The following is a 16,573-nucleotide window of genomic DNA, read 5'->3' on the forward strand; positions in this document are numbered from 1 at the left end:
AAGTTATACTGTCTTACTATACACTATATTATATTTTTATTAAGGTGCTATATTAATATAGATAAATATATACTACATGATTACACTAAGTATCATAATTATTATTACATTATTGTACATGTTTTTATAATATTTTTCATATTTTTATTGTGAATTTTTCTATTTATGTTTTTTGACTTTTGCAGTACTTGTTGTTTTTTTGCACCTTTTAATAATAATAATTCACCTGCTGATATATTATTATTATTTAATAATAATATATCAGCAGGTGAGTACAGATGGTCTATTCATGAATATAGGATACATCAAGATCAACAGAAAAGCTTATCTAAGAGGCTCTTTGGTCTTTTAAAACAAAAGGGATGCATTTAGTTTATATAAAGTATTATAATTATTATTACTACATCATGTTTTACCTGAAACGAACAAGAAAAGGTATGTGTCAGAAGTGGGATTCGAACCCACGCCTCCATTCGGAGACCAGAAGTCCCGTTTCAGCGGAAGGATTTCAGTCCTTGAGTCTGGCGCCTTAGACCACTCGGCCATCCTGACACGGTGCTGATGTAGAACGTCAGTAGCGTATTTATTCACTACACTGAGTCCATTCAGTGATCATATATGTGGTGTGTTTTTAACAGGAATAAATAGAAATTGCTTTGTGTGTGTGTTTCATTTTAGTAATGTTTAAAAATGTGTTTTTAACTTCCGTTTTTAAAAAAAGAATAGGGGCGGATGCTCACATTTGGAGACGTCATTTCCGGTGTGTGTACGTGCAGTTGCATGTCACTTCCGGTCTTCAAGGGTATCTGAGAGCTTCAGAGCAGAAACATCATCAACATGTTCAGGTTCACTAGAGCTGCTGCTAACTTCACCGGTAAGAACACCAGATCTGCTTATACATACATGTTATCTGCATGTATTGATGTTATATTAAAGTATAATATCAGTCTACTACATGTTTAACCAGCCTGTCTTTAGAGGGTGACCGAGGTCAGCGTGCTAACAAGCTAGCATTAGCATTAGCAGCTCATGCTCAAGTGTTGATATGTCTCTAAAACTGTAATCTGCACATGTGTACATGTGTACATGTGTACATGTGTACTGATGCATGAAAAGGTAAGAGTTTAAAGATGAATATGCTACATCAATATGCTACATCAACTTAAATATATATTCAAGTAAATAGTGATAATGACATATAACATATTACTGATCATAAACTATAATCAACTAAATAGATATATAGATATACACACATTTGTATATAAATACATATAAAAACGAATAATATTTAAACATGTTTTTAAAATAAATATAATAACAATAAAGCAGGAAAAAAACACAGATACACCTGCATATTAATATGCACATAAGGAGTAAACACACTAGACATTAACAGAACAGGTGTAAAAGCAGTGGAAATACATGTTTTTGCATTTATGGTTGGTTGCTTAGTATAAAAGGGTTGTACAGTGGCATCTGCATACATCCTTTGAATTATTATCTTTTGTACATTGAACATATTCTTTATGCTTCATACTGTGCACTTTTGCACATTCTTTGGTCAATAGTTTTGCACATTCCCACACAAAACTGCAGCTTTCATTTAAAAAATATGTATTATATATATATATAAAATATGTATTATATTTAATATTAAATATGTATTATATTTTTTATATATATATATATATATTTTATATATATTTATATATATATATAAAATATGTATTATATATTTTATATATATATATATTTATTTATATATATATATATTTATTTTTATATATATATATATATATAAAAAATATATATATATATTTATTTATATATATTTATATAAATTCCTTGTATGTGAAAACATACTTACAATAAACCGAGGCCATCCTGTGCCAACATTATGATTTACTCTGTAAATGTATCTATATCCCTCTTAAGAAGGCACTTTATTGATCCCCTGAGGGGAAATTAAATTTTTTCACCCTGTTATTTTTTTTTTGTACATCCCACTTGTAGTTCCCACAGGACATAATTGCACTTTTGTTTTTTACTAATAATATATCCTGAGTTAATCAAACATTAGGTCAGACATGTCACAGGCACAGCAGGAGAATACAGATGAAAAGTAGTCATGAATATGTGATACAGATCAACAGAAGACAATCCAAGAGGCTTTTTTGTCTTTTAAAAAAGAGGGAAGCACTTTTAGTGTGTTTTTAAGTGTATTTTATGTTACAGAAAAATAATATTGTTATTGCCTGTGATTGATGTGATGTGTGGAGGGGGGTGTACATTGAAACAGAGACAGATAATAATGATCTTGATCAGAATATTCAGCTTTATCATATTAGTTTATATCACTGCACCCTGAATTATGCCTATTTTACATGTGTATTTATATTCACTTTCATAGAAACCTTAGTTATTTAGTCTCTACAAAGAAAATAACTGCAAAATAGAATAAGCAGCAAAGTTTTTTAAAGAATAGAAGTTAGTAATAGTCCATTATATAAATGCCACTGTGTTTTGTTGTCGTCGTTCAGGTCAGGCCGCAAGGCAGGTGAGGAATTCATCCACCACCACCCCGGACTTCCACGCCAAGTACGGCACCGGCCTGATGGTCGGCGGAGCGGTCTTCTGCACGGCTGTGTGGTCATACGTAAGTAGCATTGTCCTGTTGGGGCCACGTCACATTTGTTTATATGTACAAGCTGAACACTCAGCTTGCTCACAAAGTGGTACATAAAGTGCAGGTTAAAAATGACATATCTCCCAGGTTTGTGGAGGAGAAAGAAGTTGGGGGTTCTGGGATTCCAGTTATAATGCAGAAAACCTTAGATTTAACTTGAATAAAATGGGTGGAAAATTGGAAATATTATAGCTTTTTAATGGGCACAGATCAACAAAAGTGCACACAGATGAAAACCTTATAAAATAGATTTATATAATGTGCTTCAACCACAAATTCTCCATCTAGTTTCCCTCGCTGAAAAGAATTTACCCGTTGGGACCCAGTGTGGTCACATTACAATCTAAGAAAATACATAAGTATATAAAACATACACAATAGTGCAGTGTTAGATTGGAGAAAGATTTTTAAACGGCACTCTTTAACCAAAGGCAGCCCGTTTCATACCTTCACAAAGATATTGTGCAACGTGACACAACAGACAATATTTACCACATAATGTTTGTTAGAAAACCTTTCTCTGGACACATCTGCTAACCACTGGAAGGCGAATTTCAGCAGGTTTACTGACTGCTCGACGAAGGTTTTATTATTTTACCACCATTAAAAACCTTAAATGTGCTCAGAGTTGTTTGAGTTTTATTGTGTGGGATTTCTACTGACAAACGTACGATTCAGTTGTAGACATCAATACAGATACTGTTTCTTTAGTCTTTATGTGAACTAAGGCGTGAACTTGGATTTAAAGTTTAATTTCTTTGCAATAACAAGGTCTTAAAGAGTTTAAAAATGTTTGATTGACCTTGTAATATAGTAGTTTCTTTTCTTTGGGCAGGTGCTGACTCAGACTGGCATCACCTGGAATCTGTCACCTGTTGGGAAGATGATGCCCAAAGAGTGGAGACAGCCTGAGGAGGAGTGAAGAGCCACCATGACACACCTGCCTCCCTCCTAATAAACCTTCTGGTTGTACAGATGAATAACAGTGAATGCCTGTGTTGATTCCAACATGTTGCTTTGTCCAAATAAATAAAGTCTGATTCTACTCATCATTGTTTCTTTTCTTTGTCTGTCACAGCTGTAACCTCAACCTCTTTGTAGGTTTCTGGTTCCCCAACTTGATATGTTATTGTTTAAAGTCATGATTTAGTTTACATCTTACAAGTGCAACATTTGCATTGAAAATTTTAATTAAGTAAAGGTACATAAGTATTATCAGCAAAATGTATCAGAAGTAAAAGTACTCATTATGCAAATGACTCCTTTCACAGTGTTATATTATTATAGAATATTATATTTGGTTTTTATCACTAAGAAATACATGTAAGAGCATTATAATACCCTGCATACTACTGGATAGATTAGTAATATTGCACTGCATCATTTAATACTTTTATATGTTAAAAGTAACTAGTAACTATAGAAGTTAAATGAATATAATGAAGTAAAAAGTACAATATCTTACAATATGTAGTTGAGTAGAAGTATAAAGTAACAGTTACTTTGCAGATTAGGAATGTAAATACAAAATTTAAATCAACTAATGAATGATAATGTAATATAGGTTAAGCTACCCAGCTGTATATAAAGAAATTAAAAATAGCTCCACCTTTACCATCTTCAATATGAAATTGATGAACACATTAAAGCATTCATAATTATAGTTCAATGAAAAAAAACATTATTTTGAAATTGGCCATTCTGCATAATGAGTATATATAATAAGTATATTCTGGTGTCAATACTTTTGTACTTTTACTTGAGTAAGTCTTTGAATGCAGGACTTTTACTTTTAGTATTTTTTATATATTGTGGTATTATATTAAAGGTTGCTGACCCCTGACCCCTTACCTAGACTGAATAATTCCTGCTCTATCAATGAGGGTGCGCTGAGAGATATGAGGAAGAAAGAAGGCCTAAAAGAGATTAAAGTACACTTTGATTTAATAGATATTCTACAAAAGAACTCACTAAATGAGTGTTATAGAAACATTATTTCAGTATCTTAGACAAATTAATATGATTTGAAAAATATGAGGTTGTTTGTTTTCTTTTTCTTTTATTTGTATTTTATTTATTTTTTTGGGATATAGTAATTATTAGCCAGAATGCACCTCACTCCAGACCGGTAGGTGGCGGTAATGCACCTAATCGCTGTTTGCCAACCGCCAATAAACCTTAAAGAAGAAGAAGGTGCGCTGATGAGAGGAGCAACGTGTTTACGTCAGAGCACAGACAGCAACCAGATCCAATCAAAAAGCCACGCTCTCCTCTCCCTGTAGCCAATCAGAAGCTGGGTGCGTGCTCTGTCACTGCGCTACATCCAATCAAAAGCCACGTTGTCCTCTCACTAGCCAATCAGCAGCGAGGGGGGCGTGGCCTGCGTTACCGCCCCATGCTGTTCCTCCAGAGCAGAACCGTTAAGGTCACTGCTGTCAGTCTGCAGCGAACCAGCAGACCAGAGGGAACCAGGAGGAACCAGAGGAACCAGGAGGAGAACCAGCAGCTAAACAACCAGCATCATGTCTCTGTCTAACAAACTCACCCTGGACAAGGTGGACGTCAAAGGGAAGAGGGTGATTATGAGGTGAGTTAGTAGTTAACTACTAGGAGCTAACCCAGCTAACGCACATGGGATTAATGGACGTTAGCTAATTAGCTAACCGTTTCCTGCCATGTTGGAGATGTTCTGCTCTGTAAACCTGTAATTCCTGTGGTAATAAACTGCCTGGTTCTCCTCCAGAGACACTAAACTGATGGTTACTTGTTGGCTCATCATGTAAGAGTCACTGTTACGTGCCTGGGAGGAGATGCTGCATGGATGCAACCCACATCTAATAGAGTCAATCCTTTAACATTACAGTTCAGTAACATCACTGTAATAATGCATTTAATGTATGTGTGACACACTGCATTGGTAATCTGAGGAAAACCAGTAGTTATCCAGGTTTTGTAATATGTAGATTATGTAATCTGACATTTTGAGGTACTTGTACTTTACCTGAGTATTTAATGCTGCACTACTTTATATACTACTGGGTAGTTTATGATAATACATCATAATGTATTAGTTTATATTTTGTATTAATCTATATCTGCAAAGTGACTCTAGTTATCATGGAAAGTAAAGTACAAGTACCTCAAAATTGTACTTAAAAGTACAGTACTTGAGTAGAAGGTCATTTTAATTACCTACCTTTACTTGAGTATTTAATGCTGCAGCTGATGAAGTGGGGATAAAATAAAAGTGCTTTATATACTACCAGGTAGTTTATGATAATACATCATAATGTATTAGTTTATATTTTGTATTAATAATTTCTAATATCTGCAAAGTGACTCAAGTTGTCATGGAAAGTAAAGTACAAGTACCTCAAAATTGAATTTAAAAGGACAATACTTGAGTAGAAGTTACATTCCAGCTGCTTAGAGGTCATTTTAATTACCTACCTACCTACCTACACTAGATTTATTTGATAAATCTAGTGTAGGTAGAAGTATAACAGCATAAAATGGAAATACTCAAGTACAAGTACAAGCCGGTAAAGGTAGAGCTCATTTTAATTACCTACCATTTACCAGCTTGTACTTTACTTGAGTATTTCCATTTAATGCTGTTATAATTCTACTCCACTAGATTTATTTGATGACATTAGTTACTTTGCAGATTCTGATTATTAATGCATGGATGCAACAGGTATAGTTAGTCAATATTCTAAATTAAAGTACAGTAACATCAGTGCAATAATCCAAATAATCCTTTTAATGTATGTGTGACACAGTGCCTTGGTAGTCTGAGGAAAATCAGTAATCCTTTTGATTAATATGTAAATTATGTAATCTAACAGCACTTACTTTCACAACAAGTCAAGTAAAACTAGTATTTTATAATCAAAGACATTTATTTAAGTACTGTACTTCAGTAAACTTTTGAAGTACTTGTACTTTACTTGTGTATTTATATTTCTGCTACTCTCTAGATTCAGATTAAGAATACAAAATATAATCAACAAATATATGTTTTTATAGATTTATTATCATATCAGGGGAGAATTCACAAGCTACCCAGCTTTATATGAAGCAACTGATATGAAATACTTTTACTTAAAACAATTCTAAATGCATGGCCTTGTCTTTAACGTAAGTAAAAGTAAAATACCACAGTGTAGAAATACTCTTGTTACAAGTAAAAGTCATGAAAGTACAAAACTATTAGCATCAAATTATACTCAAAGTACCAAAAGTAATAGTACTCATTATGCAGATTTCAGAATGATATATATAATATTACTGGATTATAATTATTGATGCATTAATGTGTTCATCACTTTAATGTTGCAGCTGGTAAAAGTAGAGCTAATTCTAAATAATGTATAAACTGATGGGTAGTTTAATCTATCTGTAGTTTAATCTGTAGTTTAATCAAAATCTGTGAAGTGATTTATTTCTCCAGCCTGCAGCGGAGACCATTGACACGTGAAACCAACGCCCTCTGTGGAAATGTCAGAGAGCTCAGTTTGGTGATGCAACGAGCGGCAGCATAGGACAAGGTTCACCAGCCTCCAGCTCGTTCTGCTCAAACTCACTCCATGTTGAGTAAATCTCTGTGTAGAGACACATTGTATTACTTCATATCACACCCAGGGCCTGTCGCAGCACGCCGTGTCTGTGCTTAATGGACTTCTAGTTGTAGACGGGAAGGCGTTGTGGCGTGAGCTGCTGGTCCAGAATCAAAATGGATGGAAAGGAAGGCGTTGCTGTAGAGACCCGGTAGTGTCTGACAGGAATCTGTTCAGACGCCAAAATCCAGCAGCAGAGGTCACGATCTGACTTCCTGTTGGAGAGGCATCGCTCAGCCTTCCTTCTTCTTATCATAAAGCTCACTGTAGCATCATTTAATATGATTTCTTCAGCATAACAGAAGAGAAATAATCATATTGGTCGAGTTAATCTGTAATAAATGGAGCCAAAGAAACAGTTTTTTTTAGTCCGAAGCCGAGACACATGAATGATTTAAAGTCCCCACCACTCTGCTGCTAATAGAAAAGTTAGTTATTTTAGTTAACCAAGCGGAGATTGTGAGTTCTAACTACGGCTGAAATTCATAGTCGACTAACACTTTACATCGATTTAATGGATAGATCTGTAAAACTTAAGTTTCTCCACAAAGAATGACACAAAAGCACCACTTTAAATAAGTCATTCAGCATGATGCAGCAAAACCTTCAACGATACGCAGATCCACCATCAGAACATTGGCATGATGTAAGAGCGGAAAAATACTGCCGTTGTTAGATGGCATGGGAGCAGCTGAGCCACTAATTTGCTGACTGTTGGGTTTCAGGCGTTAGACAATGGATCGCTGTTATTATGGCAGAGAGAGTGTGTGTGTGTGTGTGTGTGTGTGTGTGTGTGCAGGCTGGTCTTGGCTGCATCCCAAGTGTCTTAAATGTCCTCGCTTGCATCGTTTCCTTGTGTCCCTCCCACCAGAGATGCATGGAGAGATGCAACAAAACGAGTCGACGCAAGTGAGGATGCAGTTTAAGACACTTGGGACGCAGCCCTCGTGCATCAGGTCCTCAGACGGAGGAGGAGGGAGGAGGGAGGAGGGAGGAGAGAGGAGGAGAGAGGAGAGAGGAGGGAGGTGGTGGTTATGGTTATGTAACTGGAGTACGAGGGATGCAGCATGTTCTCCTGAGCTGCTGGCGTGCATCGCTGCACGGCTGCTTGTGCAAACAGCTCAGCGGTCAAAGCAACGCAGAGTCTCTGATGCCGCCAGTCAGAAGTGTCTGAACGTGTCTGTGACTGTCTTTGTAATCATACAGTTCCCAGAATGCAATGCAGCAACAAAAGAAGTTGTTTGTATGTTGTGTAAGAGGTTAAATGGGTGGCTATTGTTCCAAAATGGATCGATCGTGTAGGGGTGTAAGAAAATATCAATACACCTGAGTACCGCGATATTATGTCTTGTGATACTGTATATTTTTAATCAATAGCTTACATTCAAAGATTTGTGGCTCAGATTGCACAGAAAGTAGTGCCATGATGTTGAATGTTACAGGGTCTGTGATAAATGCAGATCCCAGATTGTATGCATGTGGTGTGTTCTTTATACTAGGACAGTTTTTCTAAAATTAGATTTAGCAATAGATTGAATTGTAACCGCTCGCTGCACCATGCTATTTATAGTATTGCCAGATTCTTGCCAATACAGTACACAGCCCTAGTACAGTGGATGCACTCGCTCACAAATGAACATTAAAAAAACTCTTTTGTGCAGGTTTGCCGGTGTGTAAAACCTCCTTCCTTCACCCATTACTCGCAGTAGAAAAAGGTTTTTCTTCCCTCTCTTTGGATGTATATTTTCACTTAAAGGGGTTTTATTTTAATCAACATGAACATGAACGGCTAACCATACAGTTTGGAGTGGTCAGAATATACTGTATATATTTTATGAGGTTTCACTTTTAATTTCTTAGACTACTTTATTTCACAGCTGAAGAACACCACAGAGGTGCGTTGTTTCTTTCTGGTAATTCATTTTTCTTCTCTTTCAGGGTTGACTTCAATGTTCCAATGAAGGACAAGCACATCACAAACAACCAGAGGTAAAGTCCATAAACTTGCAGCAAAAGCTCTTGCTTTATCTTTTCACACACAAACAAAGAAACAAAATCTACATTTATATGAACCTCATGTTTTTTAATCAATCAGATAAATGGATAGAAAAGATTTACATTAGAAGCAGACGGTTTCTTCGAGGGAAGAGGTTGAAGGAAAGTGTCTGTTGGTTTTCAGGGTGAAGGCGGCCGTTCCCAGCATCCAACACTGCCTGGACAAAGGGGCCAAATCCGTGGTTCTGATGAGCCATCTGGGTCGCCCTGACGGAAACTTTGTGCCTGAGAAATACTCCCTGGAGCCCGTCGCCGCCGAGCTCAAGACGCTGCTCAAGAGGTTAGTTGATGGACTGGTTGTTGGGTCGCTGTTTGAAATACTTGCACGTTATGCAAATCGACGATGATTTCCTCTGTGACTGTGCAGGGAAGTCACCTTCCTGAAGGACTGTGTGGGTTCGGATGTGGAAGCTGCCTGCGCCAACCCCGCCACCGGATCCGTCATCCTGCTGGAGAACCTCCGCTTCCACGTCGCCGAGGAGGGAAAGGGCAAGGACGCCTCCGGAAACAAGGTGAGGTGTCTCCCAGCCTGTTCTGATTGAGAACGCAGGTGTGTTGATGTTTGTGCAAAATTTGGTGCAAATTTAAAACCTGTATCCTGTAAATATTACAATTTATAATCGGTCTCAGATCAATAGATTATCATGTAAGTCTGGATATATGGAGATGGAGCTTGTTGGTGGTTTTCCAGTCGGTCTTGGGACACATTTAGCAACACATGTTGTTAGCATCCCGGTCTCTCAATCAAACTTAAAAAAGTGTTATTATTTCATACCTAACATACTGGAAGGACAAAAAGCATATAAATGGGTTGTTTTAGTGCTAAATCTGGCAGCACTGGGTGTGCTCTGGCTGTCCTTTCTTTCTGCTGGGTCACCTGGAGGAAAACGCTGAGTCACTCCAGCTGCAGCGTCCGCCTGAAATAGCTGCGTCACCGTCTGATGATGTCACGGTCAGGAGGAATGGTGCAGACACTCTGGCTTCTTTGCAATGGGAGTGCCGCAGTAGTCTGGCGACTTGTCCAGGGTGTAACCTGCCTTCGCGCGATGTCAGCTCCACGACCCTGAATAGGATAAGCGGTTACGGATGACGGATGACGGATGACGGATGATGGATGAGAGTTCCACATTTTAACACTTTGCTACAAACGGCAGCAGCAACGTAACAAGATGCTGATCGTCTATTCTGCTCTGAGCGCTGCACGTATGGTGCACGGTGCGACTGTCGACCGGGGCGGACTGTATTCAGTGCGCCCCGACCACGTCGTGCTCCCAGAGCGGGGCTCGGCCCACGTAAAAGGCGCCAGGGGTCTTCAGCGATGTCTGCAACCCACCTGACCCGTCTTGAAACACGGACCAAGGAGTCTAGCACACACGTGAGTCAGAGGGTGCAAGCAAAACCCCGTGGAGCAATAAAAGTGAAGGCCGGCACGCGCCGGCTGAGGTGGGACCCCGGCTCCGCGGGGTCGGGGGCACCACCGGCCCGTCTCGCCCGCACCGTCGGGGAGTCGGAGCGTGAGCGCGTGTGATAGGACCCGAAAGATGGTGACGAGAGGTTAACGTCACGCTGCCGTAAAGTGGTATCGGTGCCGTTGTATCGGAGCCGTTTTGCGAGTACGAGTACATGAACAGTATCGGACCCGATACTGGTATCGGGTATCGGTGCATCACTAGTTTAAACACATGAAAAACAACTAAGATCAGTTTATGACGTTTTATTATCGGCTCTCAGGAACGCTCTTTCAGCTCCACTTCCACGCCCTCTGGAGGCAGCAAGGAAGAGACGTTGACGTCCGAGTGTCGACCGTAACGACGTAACTTTCTCATTCATCGTGCTGAGATGCTGATGGTCTGTTATATAACCACAGATCCAGGCTCAGGACGGTCCTCCTCACACATTGTATGACTGTTGGGTCTGCGGCGGATCAGCAGCTTTGACCTGCTGACATTTCTCCTGAAGGTCAGCGGGGCTGTCCTGCTGGACGTGTTGCTTTTCCTGTCCTGAGAGGCCTGCTCGGTATGCAGCCTGTGTGGGTTGGTTTCTACTGTACTGCTGTACAGTATCACACTTTATTCATACTTCATTATACAAACATTACTCAGACAGAGGCTGAAATAATCTCAGACGTCCCAACTCCATATGATAATTCTATAAAGGGAATATGCAACAAATACAAGCGTGGTGTCCTTTCAGTCCTTTCTAACAAAGTAAAAGCACAGCAGTGAATTTTTAATGTAGTGTAATCTGAAGGGGGGGGGGTGGGGGCTGTAGGAAGCAGTAATGAAGTGTGCAGCTCTCGTCTGACATTTCAACGACACTTGACCTTTTTTCCTGCCCTCCAGTCACACAGTCACGACCTTCAACCGTTAAAGGGCAGCAGGAACCCGATCCACAATGAACCGACTGACTGGCTCTCACACAGACACTCACATCTAACCTGTTGTCAAATCATCACTGAAACTAAATGGAAATATTGCTTTTCATTGATTAACATCTTGAATCCTTTAAAAAGATAGTTTCCTCCTGTTGTCGGCTCTGATAACCAGCAGTTATTACACAGCACTGTTGAATACTCGATTCTGATTGGTCAGTCACAGCGTTCTACGGTCTTTTATTTCTTTATGACAGACCGTTGCTATGGATGCAGTTCTGATCTTTGACTCTGGAGGACCGTTTTTGTGTCAAATTATTGATTTCGGAAGTACGTAGTCGTGGGATAATGTACAGCTAGCGGGTCATTGTTGTGAATAATCCCCGACACGAAGCTCGCTGTGCATTATCCCTTACTGATCCTCTGTGATGCACAAACAGAGACGTGTTAACAGAAACCCAGACTACAGCTATTAAAGGCTTCTCCATCCTCCTCTCTTCTTCTCTTACTCTTCCCTGTCGTTCCTGTCCCCTCAGACGAAGGCCTCCCAGGGAGATATCGACTCCTTCAGGGCGTCTCTGTCCAAACTGGGAGACGTTTACATCAACGACGCCTTCGGCACGGCTCACAGAGCCCACAGGTGAGACGGGCGGTGATTAACGGAGGACTAGAAGCAGAGATATCTGTGATGAAGTGATGGAGATGGTGATGTGTCCTGCTCCTCTTCCTCCTCTTCTCTCACAGCTCCATGGTGGGAGTGAATCTGTCTCAGAAGGCCGCCGGCTTCCTGATGAAGAAGGAGCTGGACTACTTCGCCATGGCTCTGGAGAAACCTCAGAGGCCCTTCCTGGCCATCCTCGGAGGGTGAGAACAGTTCATTTCATCAATTCATATGAAGTTGAAGACTTATCAGAAGCCAGACGTCTGCACAGAAGGTTTAAAATACCTTGACGCAGGATTTTACAACTCTGGGACGTTATCACGGCTGCAACGATTTCCTCTTTTGAAATACCTCATTCACGTTACAGAGTTATCTACCTGGAATGTGCTCTTGCATGTATTTGATTTAGCACCGTAGTGTTTTGCACAATGATATCACGTTGCATTGGTTCAACTTTGCTAGAGCCCCCGGTGTGTCTGCACCAGGGTTGCACAATTCTGGTAATATTCAAAGTGGAAACGGTGGATGAAGCTGCTGTTACAGACGCTTTAAATTTAACCAACTCTGCCGGGGGGTCACATTGTGCTTTGGCCTCGTGTCAGAGTCCATTTTAAACCCGGAGTGCATTGTGTAACTGTCACTCCTGCTCAGCGTCGAGCAGCGCAGCCAATCACCTTCTTCTAGGTCACAAACATCGATCATTGGTGTTTAATGATCAGCCAGTGACAGAAGAACGGCTGCAGAGTTCATCAGACAGCCGTGATAAACAGATAAATTGTGTGTTTAAAGGCCACCAAATATCCGCTGTAGGTGGCCACCAAGTTCTATCTCTTGAGAATGAGACTGCATTTCTCAATGAGGCTACGATGTCCGTGTCCTGACTGAATGCAACGTGAGCAAGCTACAGTGATAAACTCAGTTTGGTTGCATTGTTTTCTATTGGTTAAGGACTAGCTGATTTGTGAGTTTGACATGAGGAGTTATCTTAAAGGATGTGATCGTGAGATCAGCATCAATGCTGTCTAGTCCCCGTTGGCTGTTAGCAGCCGGTGAGCTCTCTATATGTGTGTTTCTTATCTATACTGATGTGTGCCGCCTCTCTCTCTCTGTCTCTATGTTTCAGAGCGAAGGTGAAAGATAAGATCCAGCTGATCAACAACATGCTGGACAAGGTTGACGAGATGATCATCGGCGGCGGCATGTCCTTCACCTTCCTCAAAGTCCTCAACAACATGGAGGTGAGGAGGACAAAAAAACAAACGACATGGAGACAAATATAGGCTGTAAATGTCACCACAAACTAAAGTCAAGTCCCCTCCATCGTATTGAGGTGGAAGCAGACATCTCAAGAGACTGATATCTCAAAACATGGACAAATAAAACTAAAATGATATCTCCATGGCGACGGCGGTGAAGAGTGTGGAAATGTGTTCTTTTGTTATTTGGGTTGAACCTTCAACTTTAAACAAACAAAAGCTTTTCTTTTCAAATCTTTTGTTGTTTTACGAGGTCACATTTGGGTCGTGACACCGACAAAACAAAGTACCATTTATCTCTGAACGGCTTTTATAGAGAGCTGCAGGAAATGAGTCCTAAAACACGGAAATGAGTTTGTTTAGCACTTCCTGTTCCCTCGTCTGGAAGTCAACGGGTTTGTAGTTAGATGTCTGAAATAAAGTCTGGTTAACACAAGCTGAAGTGATTTTAACGTTTTGTTCTCCAACCTGTAAGCTCTCAACTAGAGATCTTTTAACTCCTAGATAAACCGGATATGACGAGATAATATATATAAAACATTTATTTAATTCCCCTCTTCCTCAGATCGGTACCTCCCTGTACGACGAGGAGGGCGCCGCCATCATCAAGGACCTGATGGCCAAAGCACAGAAGAACGGCGTCAAGATCACGCTGCCCGTCGACTTCGTCACCGCCGACAAGTTTGACGAGAAAGCCACCGTCGGCACCGCAACCGTCGCCGCTGGCATCCCCGCCGGCTGGATGGTGAGAGAAAAGAAGAAGAAGCTTTATCTTATTATCTTATTATTCATCTTGCTTCTGTTTTTGGTAATAACTTCTAACGTCTGCAGGGTTTGGACTGTGGACCAGAGAGCTCTAAGGCCTACGGCGAGGCGGTGGGCCGGGCCAAGCAGATCGTGTGGAACGGCCCGGTCGGCGTGTTTGAGTGGGACAACTTTGCCAAAGGGACGAAGAACCTGATGGACAAAGTGGTGGAGGTGACCAAATCGGGCTGCATCACAATCATCGGTAAGAAAGACGAAGTTCTTCACTGAATATTATATACATCAAAACGTGCGGAATGATCGGGAATCGTGTGCTACGACTTTTCTGAGAGATTCGCGCAGCGGTTTCCGAAAAAATCGTACGAAAGCGCGTTTTTTTGCTCCATAGGAATGAATGGCAAATTGACGTAAAGACAGTTAAAAAACACTCCTCTTTGGGGCCACACAGATTTGCCATACTTTAACGTAGAAACATGATTCAAAGTTTAAACGGGTCTCGAGACTTGGGACTTTATTGGGCCTAAAGGGCATTTTGATAGCTGGCACGGTTTTCACGAAATCGCAGTTTACGTTTTGTGAAATTTTCAGACCATAGAAGCACTTTTATGACATGTACGTCTCTGGTCAACTATTATAAAATGTCTCACTGATGGTGCTTAGCAGTGGCCATCACCACGGCAACGTTTGATTGCTGCTAGACAGACAGCTGATTCACATTAGCCAATCAGAGCAGGCTGACTAACACACACACACACACACAGGAAACTAGGGATTCACCTAGTTTTTCAAAATAAAAGCCCTCAACTCTTACTGTATGATAACAGGAAACTAAACACTCCTCACGGCCCCCCAATCACCATGGCAACCAGGGACAGACACGCACGCAATTTTAGAGTTTAAGATGTTGTAATAAACCTTTTAAATCATGTATGGTTTGTGTCCAGGTGGAGGCGACACCGCCACCTGCTGTGCCAAGTGGAACACAGAAGACAAAGTCAGCCACGTGAGCACGGGAGGCGGCGCCAGTCTGGAGCTGCTGGAGGGTGAGCGACTGAAACATGAAGCTCATTCATTCATAATAAAAACACCAACAACATGAAGCTTAAATCATTAGAAGATTGATGCTGACTTTGTGTTCGCTCTGTTTCTCTCTTGCAGGTAAAGTTCTGCCGGGTGTGGACGCACTGAGCAGCGTCTAAACTTCCGATCAGCCCGCTGGTGTTTGCGTGAATGTGTGTGAGAGAGAGAGAGAGAGGTGGGTATCTACTCCTGAATACTCCTGAAACCTTAAAAAAACACACAAACGCCTGCTTTACCAGACATTTAATCTACTATTCAATCAAGCATAGATTAACGTCCTTAACCTCAGATCATGTCGACGCCGTCTGTAACGACTTCGCTGAGGAAGTCAAACTGCTGGAAATGGGACTCATTAGATGAAATGTCTTGTTGAGGTGGAGGTTGTGTTTTTGCTCAGATGTTGACCTGCTGAATTAAACGGTTGAAACACATCAGATACGATGTTTTACTGTCACCTTTAGTCCGTTCACCCCTCAGATACTTCAACACCATCTCTTGTGTGAATGTTGCTGCGTCTTTTTTGCCTAACCACCCATCGGCATCGTCACTGCACCACCCTCAGTGTGTGTGTGTGTGTGTACACATACAGTATATATTAAATATATATATATATAACGAAACGGTTTATGTGGTGTGTGTGTGTGTGTCCTTAAATGTGGTTGTTGGTTTCTGGGCGGGGAGATGTGGTGTCGCTGTCAGCTGATCTGTTCACATTAATAAAACCGTCTCTGTGTAAGAACCTTTCTGTCACCGTTTCCTAATTTTCAGTTCACAATCGGAGAATAACTCACAATATAACGGTGTCATAAACTGGTTATTATGAAGAGCCATCAGTGACGGGCCGCGGTGGAATGTAAGTACATTTACTTTAGTACAAATCTGAGTGTTTTTATTCCACTTTGAACCGGCTTTAGAGACTTCTGGAGTTTTCTTGAATCTATTCACTTCATTATTTAGAATCTTTGGTCACAGAAATGTTATTAAATATGAATAGTAAAGTCCTAAATGTCATTTAATACTCAAAGTTCACAACAAATTCTTCAACATTTTCCATTTTGACATTCAGTAACACCAATG

General features: G+C 40.4%; 2 protein-coding genes and 1 non-coding gene across 5 annotated transcripts; 2 read left to right on the plus strand and 1 right to left on the minus strand.

Moving 5' to 3' along the window:
* Nucleotides 1-440: 440 nt before the first annotated feature.
* trnal-caa (transfer RNA leucine (anticodon CAA)) lies at nucleotides 441-552 on the minus strand. The gene is made up of 2 exons: nucleotides 515-552; nucleotides 441-486 (listed from the first exon to the last, which is right to left on the minus strand). It is a non-coding gene; the product is annotated as a tRNA-Leu (tRNA).
* A 176-nt stretch (nucleotides 553-728) lies between these two features.
* On the plus strand, nucleotides 729-3,738 carry cox7b (cytochrome c oxidase subunit 7B). Its single transcript, XM_074611765.1, has 3 exons — nucleotides 729-874; nucleotides 2,544-2,659; nucleotides 3,525-3,738. Exons 1-3 carry the CDS (start codon nucleotides 838-840, stop codon nucleotides 3,609-3,611), a joined length of 240 nt encoding a protein of 79 aa, XP_074467866.1. The 5' UTR covers nucleotides 729-837; the 3' UTR covers nucleotides 3,612-3,738.
* Nucleotides 3,739-5,081: 1,343 nt separating this feature from the next.
* pgk1 (phosphoglycerate kinase 1) lies at nucleotides 5,082-16,228 on the plus strand. 3 transcript variants are annotated; one of them, XM_074611748.1, is made up of 12 exons: nucleotides 5,133-5,146; nucleotides 5,186-5,276; nucleotides 9,247-9,297; nucleotides 9,488-9,643; nucleotides 9,731-9,875; nucleotides 12,271-12,374; nucleotides 12,479-12,598; nucleotides 13,519-13,633; nucleotides 14,217-14,396; nucleotides 14,483-14,660; nucleotides 15,361-15,459; nucleotides 15,575-16,228. In XM_074611748.1, the coding sequence occupies exons 2-12, from the start codon at nucleotides 5,212-5,214 to the stop codon at nucleotides 15,613-15,615; spliced, it is 1,254 nt and encodes a 417-aa protein (XP_074467849.1). In that variant the 5' UTR covers nucleotides 5,133-5,146; nucleotides 5,186-5,211; the 3' UTR covers nucleotides 15,616-16,228. The 3 variants fall into 3 exon arrangements, with proteins under 3 accessions (XP_074467847.1, XP_074467849.1, XP_074467848.1); XM_074611747.1 differs by having other exon boundaries at nucleotides 5,144-5,154; XM_074611746.1 differs by having other exon boundaries at nucleotides 5,082-5,276.
* The last annotated feature ends 345 nt before the right edge of the window (nucleotides 16,229-16,573 follow it).

This window comes from Sebastes fasciatus, chromosome 16 (assembly GCF_043250625.1).
Source record: "Sebastes fasciatus isolate fSebFas1 chromosome 16, fSebFas1.pri, whole genome shotgun sequence".
NCBI classification, from domain to species: domain Eukaryota; kingdom Metazoa; phylum Chordata; class Actinopteri; order Perciformes; family Sebastidae; genus Sebastes; species Sebastes fasciatus.